Here is a 17,876-nt window from a genome sequence, read left to right as displayed (position 1 = left end):
GAGCAGGTCTTATTGATATCAGCTGCAAGTGGGAACAAGTCCAGACTTCCTCAGATATAGAAGGTTCGCTAACTCTTTAGAACAAAGGAATTACATGTGGGTACAATATGATTAGTTTTCAAGAATGTAAATAACATACAAAAAAATTAATGGAATGTCTACACCTGCAGATAGTGATGTCTGGAACAGTCTCACAGCCCGTGAACTTTGCCCAATTAACCTATGTCTGTCTTAAAAAAAAGAAAATAAGCCAAATAAAAATTCCAATATGAAGTTTGACTTCTAGATTTCAGCCTTTAAATGTGGATATTTTACATCACATTTACTCAAATTTGTAGAAATAACCATTGCTTAAAGCAGTAGTAAACACCGCTTGGTGTGACTTGTACCTACAGGTAAGCCTTTAATGAAGCTTGTTGGTATAAGTAATCTCTCTAAATTAAACTATTTCTGCAGCCAGTAATGTTACCCATGCATGCTCACTGCGCTCTGAAGGGACGGTATACTGAGTATGCCATCCCTTTATAGTGCTGTGCCACAGTCGAGGCTCCCAAGTGCATGCATGGGAATGACGGCTCGAGCATTAAAACAGCCCTAAGCCCAGAAGAAAGACCAGGTGAAGATGAAAGCCCTGTTTGTGGTAACGATGTGCCTTTGGAGGGCTTAGTTATAGGGTAAGTCTTTCATAATGTGCTAGTATGCAATGCATACTAGCACATTATAACAGTAACTTGCAGGGAACTGATTTTATTTATTTTCTTCTTCAACACTTTACTACTGCTTTATCAATAATTATTATAACCTATAATATACCTATCAAATAGGCCCCAAATCAATCTGCATTTGCCTGTTTACATAGACCCTGTCCCCTTCCATTCATTTGGTACAGCCTTAACTAGCCTCTGGTTTGAAATTGTTGTTAGCTTTAGCTTTTTCTCCTACCAGTAGATTCCTTTTTTTTCACCTCCTGGCCAAGCTGTCCAGCAGGTATAGCAGTTCCTGTTCAAAAATGTGACAGGGTGCTTACAATCAGCTTTTCATATGGTTTAAGATTTTTTCTAAAAAAAAAAACAAAAAACAGTTTACTGCTAAAAGAAAATCGTAGCTGAGGTTGGCCTTTCTAGCTGTCAGTCCTTCACCCCCATTTCTCATTCTTTGCTCCCCAACTAGTCATTAGGTTTATAAGACCTCTTATACCTCTTCGCTGCAGAGGAGGGTGCAGTGATATGGACACTTTCTATTGGTTGTCCAGTGACAGAATGCTTTCAGCCCCAGCATGACAGCACTGTTAAATCTGATTATTGTGGGCATAGATTAGTGCTAGATCACTGGGTAATAAATACTTCAAAACTGTTGCTGGATAGGAATATCGATTGTAGGCTTAAGGCAAAAAAAAAAAAAATTGCTGAAAAAGGTATTAAAAAATAAAAATTGTGGCTTTCCCTCACTGCCACTGTCACATTAAAAATCAGCATGGCTATGGGGGGGGGGGGGGGACTCTGCCCACACAACCACTTCATTCATTCACAGAGATCCCTGAATGAATAAACCACAAGTCCTGTCCATTATCGTGGCAGATGGACGAGTGCAGTCAACGCACTTGTAGTCCGTTAACACTTTCTACAGCTTTCTAACTGAAAGATAAAGGTAAGGGAAGATGGCTGAAGGAAATATTTGCAGGAGCCTGACATTGCACTCAAGATCCACTGATTGCTTTGTTTGCTCCTGTGGGAAAAAAGAGCATTTTTTTTTTAAAAAAAGAGAATATTTTATTTTTTTAGCCTTTAAAGTCTAAACCTACAGGTCTTCGTAAGATTACTTTGTCCCCAGGCTGACCACACTGGGATTTTCAGTGCAGAAAAACGTGTTTACAGCTGTTACGGGCAGTGAAAATATAATTACCTAGCGATCTGACCAGCAGAACAGTTAAACTGTCCTAAGTGGGTTTCAGGACAAGAACTGCTGTACTACTATTGTTGACAGTTTGCATCATTTGTTTTTTTTCCCTTTTTCACATAAACTGGCAGAGGGGGACTTAGTGCTGAGCACTTGCAGCACTTTTTAGCAATTAAATGGTTTTAATTTGAGTGAAGTTGTAGCACTTAGACTTTGCAACACTTTATTGTAATTTAATGCTGTTTTAAACACACATCATTTTACATTTTGCAGATTACCAGTCCTTAAAAGTGGTAGCTGCATTTTTCTTTTTTAGGCTTTTTCCTTTATTTTCACCAGGTAATACAGCCAGAAACACACTTCCTGTCATTACATGTCTCAAATATGGGTAGTGGAGCAGCAGAAGACACCCTTGGACAGCAGCGTGGTCAGTCTAGGGAGAGGCTGGAGTAAGATACCCTAGCAGATTTAGATGGACTTGACCAACAAATTAAAGTGGTTGTAAAGGTAGAAGGTTTTTTTATCCTAATGCATTCGGTGCATGAAAATAAAAAACCTTCAGTGTGCAGTAGCCCCCTAATACTTACTTGAGCCCCATCTAGATTCAGCAATGTTGCAGCATTGTCTTAGCTGCCCAGGACTCCCCTCCTCATTGACTGAGGCAGCATCGACACACCATTGGCTCCTGCTTATGTCAGTCAAAGCCAGTCAGCGAGAAGAGAAAGGAGGCGGGTCCAGGCCGTGGCTCTGTGTCTGAGGCTCGGTTCACATTGGTGCGATGCGGGAAACCCTGCAATTCCACTGCGGGTTCCCGCATGGCACTCAACTCGCAGGCAGTTCACAATCTGTATGGCTGAATTCGGATCGCACACACATGGTATGCAATTTGCACAGCAGTGCTGTGTGAATTGTATGCAGTGTCCTCCATCGTACCAGTGTGAACCCAGCCTGAATGGACACACGAAGCTATGACTTGGCTCAGGTGACTCCATGGCAAGCTGCTTGCTGTGTAGGCACTCGGCAGGAGGTAGGGGCCAGGAGCACTGAAGAGGGACCCCAGAAGAGGAGGATCCAGGCTGCTCTGTGCAAAACCACTACACAGAGCAGGTAAGTGTATAACATCTTTATTTTTAACTAAAAAAAATTAAACAAGACTTTATAAACACTTTTTAAAGTTGACCGCCAGCTAAAACTTTGTAAGCCATTACAACAAACCATTTTTTCCCTTTTGGGTAAAGGTTTTAAATATTTGAAATAAATCTGATCATGGTTTGTCACAACGCTCTGTCACTAATGCAGGGCAGCTTGGTTTGTTAAAGGAAGTTGAAAACTTGCTAGCCGAATCGCCAAGTAAAAATAAAAGACATTGTTAAGTTGGGCTACATAATAACAAATCTTTGTTTTTGGATTTATTACTGCTTTATGTTCATTATTAAAAAATTAGTGAGAATAATCTGATGAATGAATACTGGGTTTCGATTTCTGAAACCACCTTAATGCTATCACATTCTTTTTGAAATACCTTTGCAAATATAAATACAATATTTAGATGTACTGAATGAAATACAGTATGTTAATTTTTTTTTTTTTTTCTGTTTTTCCTCTATAGACGGGTGCATTAGTTCACAGCTACCGGGGAACAGGGGGCATATTTGAAGTTTGCTGGAATGCAGCAGGAGACAAAGTTGGAGCAAGTGCATCAGATGGTTCAGTAAGTGTGAAATTCTTTCCTTGGATCTTTTAGGCTTTTTCTTACCTTAATGTTTTGAGTATAAATTAGAATTTATTTTTAACAGAAAGCCAAGATTGCATTTTTTCACAAGAAAGTTGCTCTGATTCTGTTCACACTGCCCAGCATGCTTCCATTTCCTGCAGGTTTCCCGGATTATTTAAAATTAATATTTGGTATCATAAAAGTCTATGGGGGACTTTTGGCAGAGGGAGAACATCTAATTTAAAACAAAACCTAACACATTGTCTTGAAATGTTCCACATTTTGTCATGTTACAGCCAAAAACGTAAATGTATTTTATTGGGATTTTATGTGATAGACCAACAAAAATTGGCACATAATTGTAAAGTGGAAGGAAAATAAATGGTTTTCAATTTTTTTTTACGAATATCTGAAAAGTATGGTATGCAATTGTATTCGGCCCCCTTTCCTCTAAAATCTAGTGGAACCAATTGTCTTCAGAAGTCACCTAATTAGTAAATAGTCTGCCTGTGTGTAATTTAATCTCAGTATAAATACAGCAGTTCTGTGAAGCCCTCAAAGGTTTATTAGAGAACCTTAGTTAACAAACAGCGTCTCTCTCCCGCCTGATGACTTCGTTCTACCAGGGATTTTGAAATGGGAAGGGGAACTCTTCTCTGACTCCCAACGGCATAACATGGTGAGATTCTCTCTCAAGTCCTCTATCTGTACGCGCATCCAAGAATCGAACTATAAGATTCTAACTCACTGGTACTACACCCCTTCTAGACTCCACCGTATCTTCCCCGAGACCTCGGACAGGTGTTGGCGCTGCCAGAAGGAGAGGGAAACTATGGCTCATATTTTTTGGAGCTGCCCTGCGTGAATTCTAGGTGGGGGTGCGCGGGGTTATTCAGAAGATGACTGGATTTGTTGTCCCGGATGACGCTGCGTTCTTCTTACTCCATTGCTCCGGGATTGTGCCTAGAAAGTACAAAAGATCTGTGGTTAGACACCTCACGGATGCTGCTAAGTCCTGTATCTGTCTATGCTGGAAGTCCATGTCACCACCGGCGCTCTCCTTGTGGATTCGCAGGGTTAAGTGGATCAATGATTTGGAAGATATGGTACTCACTGCACAGGGGAGAGGAGAACGGTACTCCAAAACCTGGACATGTTGGAATGAGTTTATTCTATCAGACAAGGGACAGGCTCTGGGCACCCCTGGCTCCTAAGATGGAGCCCTGCTGTGGTGGGGTCACTCGCGTGGGATGCCTGTCTCCTCTCTCCCTGCACTGCCACTCCCTTTCGTCCCCCTCCCTCCTCTCTCCCTGCACTGCCACTCCCTTTCGTCCCCCTCCCTCTATCTGCTCCGGTCCGCTCCTTATCTGATTCCTTTCTTTCCCTCCTTGATCCCTCCCCTCCCTTTCAGTAAAAATTGTGTGACTTTTTTTTTACATTTCACTGTTCCATGGAACTGATAACACTTCTATATCACGGTAATTGCTTGTTATGATCTGGTTTTGCCCTTCACTTGTACTGCATGTACTGTACTAGTTCGATAACTTTTGGATATGTTTTTTGTGCATTACCATGCTTCCAGTTTACTTTCTCCTACCACGCCTACTCTTGTTGTGTATGCTGTGATTATACACTTCATGCTATCTTTCTGTTTGTTTTGATCAATAAAGAATTTGAAAAAACAAACAAACCGCATCATGAAGGCCAAGGGACACACCATACATAACAGTGATATATTTGTGGAGAAGTTTAAAGCAAGGTTACGTTATAAAGAAAAAAAAAAAAAAAAATATCTCACGCTTTGAACATTTCGCGTAACAATGTTCAATCCATCTTTAAAAAAATGGAAAGAGTATGCCATAACTGCAAACCTTTCAAGACAAGGCCGTCCACCTAAACTAACAGGCCGTGCAAGGAAAGCATTAATCAAAGAAGCAGCAAAAATCTGGCCTTCGTGGAAGAGTGGCAAGAAGAAAGCCGTTGTTGAAAAAAATCCATAAGTCTCATTTGCATTTTGCGAGAATCCATGTGGGGGACACCGCAAAGGCTGAAGAAGGTGTTCAGGTCAAATGAGACCAAAATGTAACTTTCTCTTTCATTCATTGACTATCACCTCTGCGCACAGGGTGTCGGAATTGGCGGCGTTATCCTGTCCACCTTATTTGGTGATTCACAGAGATAAGGTGCTTCTTCGTCCATGTCCGTCATTCCTTCCAAAGGTTGTCTCTGATTTTCATTGAATGAAGACATCGTGTTCCCCTTCCTGTGTCCCAGGCCTAAGCATCTTAAGGAAATTGCCCATGTATTCCCTAGATTTGGTTCGGGCAATAAGAGTGTACCTGGCAGCTACAAAGCCTTTTTAGGAAGTCAGACTCACTATTTGTCCTCACGGATGGACCCTGCAAAGGGTTGGCTGCTTCTATCCACTTCAACCATTTCCAGATGGATCAGACAGACTGTGGTTCAGGCTTATTCCATTAAAGGTCAGGATCCTCCTTTCACTTGTTAAAGCGCACTCTTCTCGGGCGCTTGGTGCCTCCTGGGCCTTCTGTTACCAGGCATCAGTGATGCAGGTTTGCAAGGCGGCCACCTGGTCGTCTGTGAACACGTTCACAAAGTTTTTTAAGGTGGATGTGTTGGCATCTGCGGAGGCTTCCTTAAGCTGCAAGATTTTGCAGGCTGCTGTTTAGAGGACTTGATCCTCTTTGAGGGTGTTTTAATTTTTTTCAGGTGAGCTCTATTTGTTTTATGTTCGAGCTCCATGTTACCTGGTTGGCTATGTTAAGCCTTGGGAAGTATTTTTTTCTAGCTGTTCCAACCCCTCATGTTTGACATGTTGTCAAGAAGATGAGCTGTGTCCGTCAATGAACGAAAGAGAAAATGGGATTTTTAACTTACCGTAAAATCCATTTCATGCTTATTGAGGGACACCGCACCCACCCTTCTATGGAGTTGGGTTTTTTCTCTTCTGACACTGCTTGTAGCAAAACTGAGTACCTATAGCAGAGAGTGGGAGTATACCCCCTGGGACTGCCCCATAGGAGTTGTCAAGTTATTTTCTATAGTGTCCTACTCCTGTAGGGGGCAGTATAAACCACGTAGTCAAGAAGATGAGCTGTGCCCATCAATGAACATCAGAGGTATGGATTTTACAGTAAGTCAAAAATCACATTTTCTCTTTTATTCATTGACGGACACAGCTCCTGATCTTCATAACCATTGGGTTATATGGCCACCTACAGAGTTAAGCGTAGCCAGATTCTTTTTCTGCCTAGTGTCCTATGGGCAGCCCCAGGGGTTATACTCACTCTCCCTGCTATAGGTACTTAGTTTTCTTTCTGCTTAGTCAGGAGTAAGGACCAAGTTCCTTGCTTGGGATCTCTGGTCCTGGCAATTTTTTTTTTTTTTTTTCAGATAGAACTTTTTTTTTCTCCTGGTCTTTCCTGTGAGATCTACAATCAACTGCTGGATTGGGCGATGGGCTGGCTAATCTAGATCCAGTGGTCAGCCCAGTCTGGCCAGGGTGCGCGCGCAGACCTCCGCTCCGTGCTTTTAGTGGGACATAGCCCCACTGAACCAGGGCTGGCCTGCGAGTTAAAACGCCTCGCGAGGTCGCATACGACCAGGTCTTGGCTTGAGTCGCATCGTTTCTCCTGGCCAACAGCCTCCCCGAATTTTGATAGCGAGGGGTTCTGTCTGGAGCGGTGCCCGCCTGGTTCCTGTTATAGTGAGTAGCTGTACCCCCTCTCTCCCTGGAGGATTTTGGAGTGGATGTAGTCCCCTCCTTGGGACAGTCGGACCCCCTGGTTCCCCCTCTTTCCCGTCGGGCACCCCCACCCTCCCACTTATGCTGGGGCTGTGTGGGTGGCCTGGTTCAGTCCACTTCCTGGGGTGGGGGCAGGGCGCTGTGCTGACGGGAGGGGGCGGCTTCGACCGGACAATCAGCTGTGAGGGGGAGGGGTTGTACCTGGTGGGGGCTCCAGTTGGGGCCCCCCTTTCTGACTGGATCTGTCCTTGAGGCCTAGGAATCTCTCCTGGGTGACTCATGGGGCCGCCATTTTGCTGTAGCCTGTGTTTTCCTATGCACAGCGGCCATGTTTTTGTAGTCCGGTGGCCATTTTGCAGTGGTGCCATTGAAAATAGCGGCGGCCATGACAGTAAGCCCTGTGGGCGGGGATTTCTGCTGTGGGAGTCCCTCATCCCCTGGTGCTGACGCCTAGATCCTTTTACTTCCTGATCGCCGCACGTGCAGTGCAGACTATCCTGGTGGCTGCAGGTGCCTTTTTCTTTTGGGTGGTGAGTCTGGTGGGGTTCTCTCCCTCTCTGCTGAGGATCGCTTGGTGCTTGTGCCTGGCGACCGGGTGGTGGTGCCAGTGTGGTGGGGGTCGTCCGTTTGCAGTGTTTTACACTTTGTGGGGTTCCCCTGGTGACTCATGGAGTCTTTGGAGCAATCTCCTTTACCTGACCCAGGGCCAGTACGTTCTGAAGCATTAACGTTAAGCTGTAAAAACGCCTGGGGCTGCATACAGCGTTAGGCCCCACCAGATGTTTTTAAGCTTGATTTGAGGTTGGAAAATAGAAGAGGGCTGAGAAAGGCTGCTAAACGTGGCTAAAACGTGCATTAACTCCAATACTTCTAAAAGCACGTCTTTACAGCTGCTTTTTCCTGGGGTCAGAACTGGCTTTGCAGCTCATTTTTTCAAACGCCCTGTGTGAATGAGGCCTAAGGATCCGGCTAACAGGAAGGTGGAGGCTGTGGCCCACAATATGTACACTGACTGGTTCAGCACTGAGGCTGGTATTCACCATTGCCCTGGGGTCACAAACCAATCGAGTGGGCAAACCTTTTACGAGTGAGAACAACTCCCCCCTGCCTTTGCTGAGCTGGGAGACCAGCTGGTCCAGGGGCTGCAGTTTACCGGTGATGCCCCCTTGGATGCGGCTCATCCTAGAGGCTCGGCTCTCTATTTCGGCAGTGGTCCTTCGGTGTGTCTTTTGGCTTAAATGCTGGTTTGCAGATCCGACTTCTAAAAAGGCCTTAACTGATCTCCCCTTTTTAAGGGGATCGCCTGTTTGCAACCTGGTCTGGCAAGCTGAGAGCGGGCTTCTCCTAGACCCTTGGACAAAGCTCCTTAAGCATGAAGGTGCGCCCTCACCCGTATCGAGGTGGGGGGGGGGGGCGTCTTTGCTGGCTTTCGGACCGGTGAACTTCCCTGGTCCACAAAGTTATTCGGTCTGGCTACAAGATCGAATTTCGTTCTTGTCCCCCCAGCAAGCGTCGAATCAAAACGTTTTCAGGGGTTTTACTCAAACCGGTTTACAGTTCCCAGAAAGGAAGGCAAGTTGCATCCAATCCTGGACCTCAAGGCGCTAAGTTTGCTCTGGTTCCATCCACAAAGCTGGACTATCTGGGTCGGACTCTGGACTCGGCCTTAGCCAGAGTGCTTCTTCCTCTGGTCAAACTCTAAATACTGCAGGCTGCAATTCGCCTCCTGCTTTCCAGCAGATGGTCAAGTCTCTGGACTTGCATGCGGGTGCTGGGCCTGATGGTGTCTACCTTTTTGAGGCGGTTCTGTTTGCACGGTTCCATACGAGGTCCCTGCAATTGGAGATTCTGGCCAAATGGGACATGACTCCGCAGTCTCTGGACAATCAGATCCGACTGAGCCGGGGAATGGAGTCCTCCCTGATTGGGTGGCTTTTTTCTCTGGTGCTTCAGCTGGGCAAATCATTCCTCCCCTTGTATTGGACAGTGGTCACCACGGATGCCAGCCTGTCTGGCTGGGGAGGCATCCTCTGCAAAAATTCTTCGCAGGGGACCTGGACACTGGAAGAGTCCAGACTACCGATCAATGTCTTGGAACGCACGATCAGTCTGTGCCTGGACCATTGAATGGATCGTCTTCAGGGATGTCCAGTGCACATTTAATCGGACAATGCCACAGCCATGGCTTATGTCAATCACCAAGGATGCACAAAAAGTGTCTTGGCGGCTCAGGAGGTAGGTGGCATTCTAAGGTGGGCAGAACTGTTTCAGCCCTCTCCACTGTGTACATTCCCGGGGGGGGGGGGGGGGGGTTGGACTGGCAGGCGGATTACCTCAGACGGCAGCCGTTGGACCAAACGGAGTGGTCCCTTCATCTGGAGGTGTTTCATCAGTTGTGTCTCCAGTGGGGCATCCCCGAGGTAGATCTGTTGGCATTTCGGATCAACAGAAAGGTACAGAGGTTTGTGGCTCGGTCACGGGATCCTCTGGCAGGTGCACTGGTGGCCGTGGGGTCAGTATCGTCTGATTTACACCTTCCCTCCCCTCCCCTCCAGCTTCTGCCAAGACTTCTACGCAGGATCGAGGCAGAAGGGATTCTGGTCATCTTAGTGGCTCCGGAATGGCCTCGTCTGGCTTGGTACGCTGATCTGGTGCGGCTGGTCACTGACGTTCCTTAGAAGTTTCCTCTCGGGGAGGATCTCCTAACCCAGGGACCAATCTTCCATCCTGACTTTGACGGCTTGGCTGTTGAACGCCAGGTGCTGATGGATGGAGGTTTATCTGAGTCAGTGATTACAACGCTGTTAGAAGCTAGGAAATCTACATCTAGGAAGATCTATCACTGTACGTGGAAGATGTACTTTGCGTGGTGTGAGTCTCTTGGGATTCATCCTCACTCTTTCTCGGTGGCTCGTATTTTGACCTTCCTTCAACAGGGGGTTAAACAGAAATTGGCCTTGAGTACCATCAAGAGCCAGGTGTTTGCCTTGGCTGTCTTCTTCCAATGACCCTTGGACTCCCTGTTGCGTACCCTTCTTCAGGGTGTCCGACATTTGGTTCCGCCAGTGCGGGCTCCGTTGCCACCCTGGGACCTCAGTTTGGTGTTTTAGGTCCTCCAGAAGCCTCCTTTTGAGAAGCTTCGGGAGATTCCCTTGCTTACACTGTCTCAGAAGGTGGCATTTTTGGTGTCTGTCACCTCTGCGCGCAGGGTGTCGGAATTGGCGGTGTTATCCTGTCCACCTTATTTGGTGATTCACAGAGATAAGGTGGTTCTTCGCCCCTGTCTGTCGTTCCCTCCCAAAGGTTGTCTCTTGTACTCATTTGAATGAAGACATTGTGTTGCCTTCCCTGTGTCCCAGGTCGAAACATCCAAAGGAAATTTCCTTTCATGCCTTGGATGTGGTCTGGGCAATTAGGGTGTACCCGGCAGCTACTGAGTCTTTTAGGAAGTCAGACTCACTATCTGTGCTCACAGATGGGCCTTGGAAAGGGTTGTCCGCTTTCTCTGCGACCATTTTCAGATGGATCAGACGGACAGTGATTCAGGCCTATTCCATAAAGGGTCGGGTTCCTCCTTTCCCTGTCAAGGCACTCTCTACTTGGGCACGCAGTGCCTCTTGGGCCTTATGTCATCAGGCGTCGGTGACGCAGATTTGCAAGGTGGCCATCTGGTCCTTGGTGCACTCTTTCAAAAAGTTCTATAAAGTGGATATGTTGGCGTCTGCGGATGCTGGTTATGAAGATCAGGAGCTGTTAGTCAAAGAAATGGATTTTACGGTAAGACAAAAATCCAATTTTTTGGCTTAAGAGCAAAACTCGATGTGTAGCGGAAAACTAAACTGCACATCACCCTGATTTCCCCATCCCCACCGCGAAACATGGTGGTGACAGCATCATGTTGTGTGGATGCTTTTCTTCAGCAGGGACAAGGAAGCTGTTTTAGAATTGATGGGAAGATGTATGGAGTCAAATACAGGGCAATTGTAGAAGAAAACTTGTTAGTCTGATAAAGGCTTGAGAGTGGAGTGGAGGTTTACCTTCCAGCAGGACAATGACCCTAAACCTACAGCTAGAGCTACAATGGAATGGCTTAGATCCAAGCATATTCATGTGTTACAATGTCCCATTTAAAGTCCAGACCAAAATCCAATTGAGAATCTGTGGCAAGACTTGGAGCTTTTTTCCAAGAATGGGCAAAAATTTCACTCTCTAGATGTGCAAAGCTGGTAGAGACATACCCAAAAAGATTTGCTGCTGTAATTGTAGCGAAAGGTGGTTCTACAAAGTATTGACTTAGAGGCTGAATACAAATGCACGCCACAGTTTTCAGATATTTATTTACGGAGAGGGGAGGGGCTCTGTATTCCAAAGGTCCAGCAGGGCTAACACTGCTACGATGATCTGTCCAGCAGATGCATGGTTAGCTCAAAGTTAGAAGCACACTATTCTTCCCGGACACATTTTTACTTTGTCAGTAGTTGTTTTTTTTTTTTTTTTTTTTAGTATACACAGCCCTGAATTTTTAAATTTGTTGAAAAATTTAGGTGTATTAAATTGACTCAGTTGTTTTTTCTAATGCAGGTTTGTGTATTAGACCTACGAAAATAGCGCTACTGGTTGGAAGCCATGGACCGACTATGAATGTGTACATAGCCAAAATGACTGTCCCTGACCCATGTACTGCTATAGTCCCATTTAACCATGGCCAGTCCACTGGAGCCAAACCGAAATTAAGTCCTATAAATATTTTAAGATGAAAAAATCCCTGCAAATTGTGGCACCTCAGAGGACAAAATTCTTTAGTCGCATCTGGTGAGTTTGTGTGCTGGGAACAGAATTCTTCAACGCCTGGAAAGAAAGAGGACGACACCGGGCGCACACACAGAGCATAATTGTACCAAATTTGGAGGATTGTGGTCAAAATACATTCAACTACCTTGTGTGTCTCCTTACCCTGCTTATTTTTCCTGTCTTTGTTACTTTTGTGTTTTATTTTCTGGTCAGTCTACCTGTACAGAGAATGTGGGCTTTTATACTTGAGCAATAGTTTGTGGCTTTGAAACATTATATGTGGGGCTTAAAAAGAAACATCAGATGGCTGTATCAAATGACTTTACACGTTTTGTTTGCTTTGGCTTTTTCTTTGTACAAATAGCTCTGTTTTCGCACAAGTATCGGAAGATGAAAATGAATTGGTACACAGCTCTGATGAATGTAATGGCATATTGTACTGCCTGCAGCACATGCATGAGAGTTATTTAATAACTTTGTTTAAAGGGCAGTAGGGCTGTGTAACCAATCGGGAATTTGGTAATTGGTAATATCAGGCCTGTGAAAGTTGATTTATAATTAATTGAAATGAGTTGATGCATAGAAGTGCTATTAGTTCTTTGTTATTAGATAAAGTTCATGGTGCTTCACACTGCACTCAGAGATACTACTTACAGGTAAATTTGTTTATATTTTTTTTTTTTTTTTGGTGACGTGGCTGAATGCTTATTTGGGACAGAATTCTGCCAAACCTGAAGGGCACAAATAAAGATCAGACAACAGACACGCAAGTGTCTTTGCTTCTTTTAGACCATAAACCCATTATGGTTTACTTGTGCACTACTATGATAGGAGTAAAATTCCCTTATCCATCATCCATCAACGATTTTTTTTTTTTTTTTTTAACAGATGTACTTTTTTCCTTTGCGACAACCACCATTTTTTCATCCCCTTATATTCTTTAAATAAGCATCTTTTTTAAATACCAGGCATACCTGCATAAACCTTTAAAAAGAGATTCCAGTGTTAATGGAATATTAGAGATATTTTGTTTGGGCCCCATAGAGAGAGTACCATTTATATATGTATATCAATAACATAGAAGGAAGAGCAAGCGGTTCACCGTGTATAATTATTTTAGGCTTTATTTTTAATCCAGGTTTTAGGCTGTACTATATAAGACTGAGCAAATTATTTATACGTTGGTTATGTTTCTGCACCTGTTTAAACAAAAAACCCTACAAGTTCCATGCTGCTATTCAGAATAGTTTCAATACCTGCTTCCCCCACACCCCGTTAGATTTTTATAATTTTCATACATAAAATATATATATATATTAGTAAAAAATATTGCCACCTTTTAAACAGCATAGTTGAGCTATGTTCCCTGCTTTTGGAAACAGTCTGGTGGTTGGGCCAAGTATACATTATTGTAAATTAACTGAGCATGGCAGTTTTGTCACAAGCCTTTTATCAGAAAGTTTTTTTATTGCTAAAATTTAGTGAATACAACCACTGAAGGACCAGAGAGATCTATGCGACTGGATCAATTGCTGAGCAATGTACTGCAGAGATTGTTGAAAACACTGTGAAAACAAAAGTTTTATCTGAATTTTCTTCATAGGTCAAGAATGTCTTTAGAGAAGTGTTTATCCAAATGTTGGTCATTCTAAGGGGTTGCTTGCGTTTATAGTTTTCATCTCCTGCATTTGTTTTTGTCAAAAAAAAAAATGGGAGTATGGTTGGGAACAGAATGGAATAGCAGATAGATCTGTGGTTTGAAGGAATGTACACAGCACGTTTCCTTTTGTTTCTCTCTTCTATCTCTCCATTATGTTTTGACAAAAAATGTGGTAGAGACAGAGCATTAAATGGCCTTTTGAACTCTGATTAAAATCTGTGTTGTGAAAATACCTAGGCTGCCATTGCCCAACTTGCCTTTTAAAAATACAAAGTTCCTGCCTGTACCATATGCTTTTGTATTTTTGCTCACTTTGACTGAGTTAACTAGCTGCATGCTAGTTTCAGTACAGTGGTCTGTTAAGGTCAGAGTAACAAAGGCAAATGTTGGGAATAGATCTGCAGTTCCATCTTTTGTAATTTTTTTAGTGCATGTTTTCTTTAAAACACAGCTCAAAAAAAATAAATAAAAAAAATATATTTCCATGCGGCATTTAAAAAAACAAAACAAAAGCTACATTCTTGCTGTAATCGACTATACCCCCTGCAGACTTGTTTCTCTGCAGTCCAGCCCTAGCCCTTTTTCAGGTTGAATGTTGCCCAGTGTAATCTTACCCACTTCTTTCAGTCCAGGGCATCAAAAACCCACCCTCAAAGGGTGCTTTATCAAGCCATCCTGGGCTCACAGGAAAATGCTGCAAGAATTTGTGCCACACAAATTTGTGGTACTGTTAAATGCAGTATTCAGGAATCGCTTACTGCAGAAGCAAGAAAAGGACCCATTACATCAGACCAGTTCAGGGACTGCAGTATTTTAGATATGTATACTGTGTTAAAGTTTTCATTTATCCAAGTCATGGTATAGCTAGAAAGTCAGTTTCCAGCTGTACTTATTCTGCAGTGTTAAGACATTTTGTAGCTTCTCCAAGCCACTTTAGTTCCAATGATACCCCAAAAAATCGTATCCACACAGGTAGCACAGACACCCTAATCCAATCACCATGGAATGTTTAAATGTTCACTGTCCAAAAACATGATGGAAGATGTGAACGTTGTGGAGCCCTGACTTATAGTTACATAATTTAAAGTGATCCTAAAGGCAGTTTTTTTTTTTATCTTAATGCATTGTATGCATTAGGATAAAAAAAAAAAACTTAAGTGTGCAGCTGCCCCCCCCCCCCTATACTTGAGCCTCATCTCGATCCAGCGATGTTGCACAAGAACCTCAGCTTCTCTCCCCCCTGATTGGCTGAGACCCAGCAGCAGGGGCCATTGGCTCCTGCTACTGTCAGAGTTTGTATTAATGAGGCGATAGAGGGGGCGTGGCGAGGCCAAGCAATGTCTAAATGGAGACAGCAGCGGCTCGGGTGCTCCAAAGCAAGCTGCTTGCTGTGGGGGCATTCAGCAGGAGGGGAGAGACCCGAGGAGGATCCGGGTTGCTCTGTGCAAACCACTGCTAGAGCAGGTAAGTATAACATGTTTGTTATTTTTAAATAATAAAAAATAAGATTTTAATATCACTTTATTCCTTGTGGTAGGACGTCTGCATAGGCGTTTACACTTTTAGCCATGTAAATTAATGAATTGACTATGAAATTACCACAGTAGCGAGCAACTTTTTATGTGGAATACAGATGGTGTTAAAGGCTTTACCCTTTTTTTTTATTTTTTTTATCTTACTATTACAGGGTGGTTCCACAACTTTCACACCGCCTATCCTGTTTTTTGAAATCAGTACCTACACATTCCATGGTAATTGGATTAAGCAGTCTCTATTTCTGGTGTGGATGGAAAAAAAAAAAAAGCTGGGTATCTTCCTGACAGGCATTGGAACTGAAATGGCTTGGGGATAATTTCCAAAATGTCCTCAACATTACAGAATCAGTCCATTAGCCTGTGATTTAAAAAAAAACGAACTGGGCCAGTGGGGGAGGTTTACAGAAAGCTAGACTCAGGCACTAAGGAACATCTGTAATGAGAAAAATTTGAAGGAAACCATTTTTAGCCTTTTTCTAACCTTGCTAGATATTTTGCGGTAACTGGCTTTAGTAATAGTTAAAGACTGCAAGCATATAGCAAACAAGTCTAGTGAGGAACGGTAATGAGAGTATTGAAGCCAGAGTATTAGTGTGACATCCAAACAGCTAGTATTTTCAGAGTTGTGGCCACACTAGCAGCCTACATATTTCTCCCATGACAGATCTATTTAAGAACAACCAAAAACAGCCTCCCTTTTGCTTTTAGTCTGTCAAAATAAAATAAATTCCAGTGGGAGCTCTCTTTTCTGCTCATCATGTCTGGAGTAAAATAAGATTATTATTAAGAGAACTGTGTTTAAGTGGACTCCTTACAGTGTATTAATAATATTGTGGAACTCTACTTTAGCTGTATCATCAAACCTTTTTATACTCCTTTTTCCCCATAATGGCAAGAAGCTTGTCATTCAGCTACGCATTGGAAGCTTTTCTTTAAATATGGCAAATGGTTGCTTTCCCATGCAAAACTACCTGTCTCTTGCAGAGAAAGCAACAAACAGATTTTATTTTTTATTTTTTTTGTTACTGACCAGCCTTATTAACACGACTTTTGCTGGCCTAAATATGCTATGGTCATCAATAGTATCTAGCAAGCAGAGGATACATAATTTTGATTAATAGGTAGTGGAAAAATACTATAGCACAGTATTGATTTCGTGTTTTTTAGGATACAAGTCCACTTGAACATGCTTCTGTAATTTAACAGGATGACGGGGCACCTACAGCAGAATTTTCACTATATACTGTGTAATAGTTTAAACATCTTCAACTGGTTTGTTAAAACTAGAAGAAAAAGAATGAATTGCCATTTGTAAGCAAATATTAGCTGTAAATTCATTTGCATTTGTTGTTAGCCATGGACACCATACTTTTTTCCCAGATCCTTTTTGTCCTTGCTTTAAATACATTAAACATTTAGTATTTGATTTGATGGCTCCTGTAATGCTAAGTGCATTGAAACTTGCCTTCAAATGCAACATGTTTTCTGTAGAGCAGAGCTAGTGTGGATAGTAAGGGAAAGGTAATGCTGTTCCGGTGATGAAAAAAGTCTGTTTGATGGCTTGTATGTACACATCACTCTTTAGGGGAAAAAAAAAAGAAAAATCACAAGCTTACACAGCTGTTACACAAATTAGCCCTTCTCACATTCTCTTTCATGTAAAATTAAGAATTTTTTAGTGAATTTACTCATTATTAGGTGAAAATAACAAAGTAGCCATATATTTTAACAGAATTTGTTTGTTCCCATATGTATGCATCTAAAAATTGCATCCCAATACAGCCAGGACTGTTTTAAACTTGATTTTTGTATTATATTTTGGTATAATACAAACTCAACTTCTTCCTTCTATGGGTGTTTTCACTAATATCAACTGACCTGTTCTTATGTTCTTTTCCCTTCACAGTGCACCGTTTGTTTTAATTTTTTATTTTTTTTTATTGTTTTGTATTTTGTTTTGCTTTACTCTTTTTAATGTGCATTTACAATGTTATCAATGTTCAGAAGCTTTCCTAATTAAAAAAAAAAAAAATAAAATAAAAAAAAAAGTCTGGCATTTAATTTTTGCTAGAAGACTATGTATGTGGCTGATGTTAAAGAAACGTGTGCAATAATGATAGAGAACCAAGTGCTCCCAGGAATAGACACAAATGTTTTGATTAATGCTGAAAAGCATTGGCTGGATTGATGTTTTACTGTCTTGGCTCAAATATGAACTGAGCAACACCAATAGTTTTTCATATTTTTTTTAAAAATACTTTTTTATATATTTACGTGCTGATGTAAAACGGTTTAATTCCACCTAATGTGTAAAAAAAAATATATAACAAATAATTTTAGAAGTGTTTAAAATAATATGAGAATACTTTGTAGTTCTTCTGCATCATAAAGAAAATGTTGCTTTTCATTGCACTTCAGCTCTTTCTAGTCTGAATATCTCCAACTGTTAGATTTTAATTGGAAGTTTCAACCTGTGCTCTAAATTACCCCCCTCAGTTTGCTTTTACTCTTCCA

The 17,876-nt window shown here is 42.5% G+C and overlaps 1 protein-coding gene across 1 annotated transcript in view; it reads left to right on the top strand.

Moving 5' to 3' along the window:
* TBL1XR1 (TBL1X/Y related 1) overlaps nt 1-12,975 on the top strand; it is an 84,585-nt gene extending 71,610 nt beyond the window's left edge. Inside the window, exons 13-14 of the mRNA XM_082252370.1 lie at nt 3,506-3,607; nt 11,958-12,975. Coding sequence (XP_082108496.1) covers nt 3,506-3,607; nt 11,958-11,984 — 129 coding nt within the window. The 3' untranslated portion in view covers nt 11,985-12,975. The remainder of the gene's footprint in view (nt 1-3,505; nt 3,608-11,957) is intronic.
* Nucleotides 12,976-17,876: the final 4,901 nt, after the last annotated feature.

The sequence above is a fragment of the Pelophylax lessonae genome (assembly GCF_965119305.1).
Source record: "Pelophylax lessonae genome assembly, chromosome: 3".
In the NCBI taxonomy this organism is placed as follows: Eukaryota; Metazoa; Chordata; class Amphibia; order Anura; family Ranidae; genus Pelophylax; species Pelophylax lessonae.
Note: the sequence above shows the minus strand (reverse complement) of the source record. Positions and strands in the feature narration are given on the sequence as shown.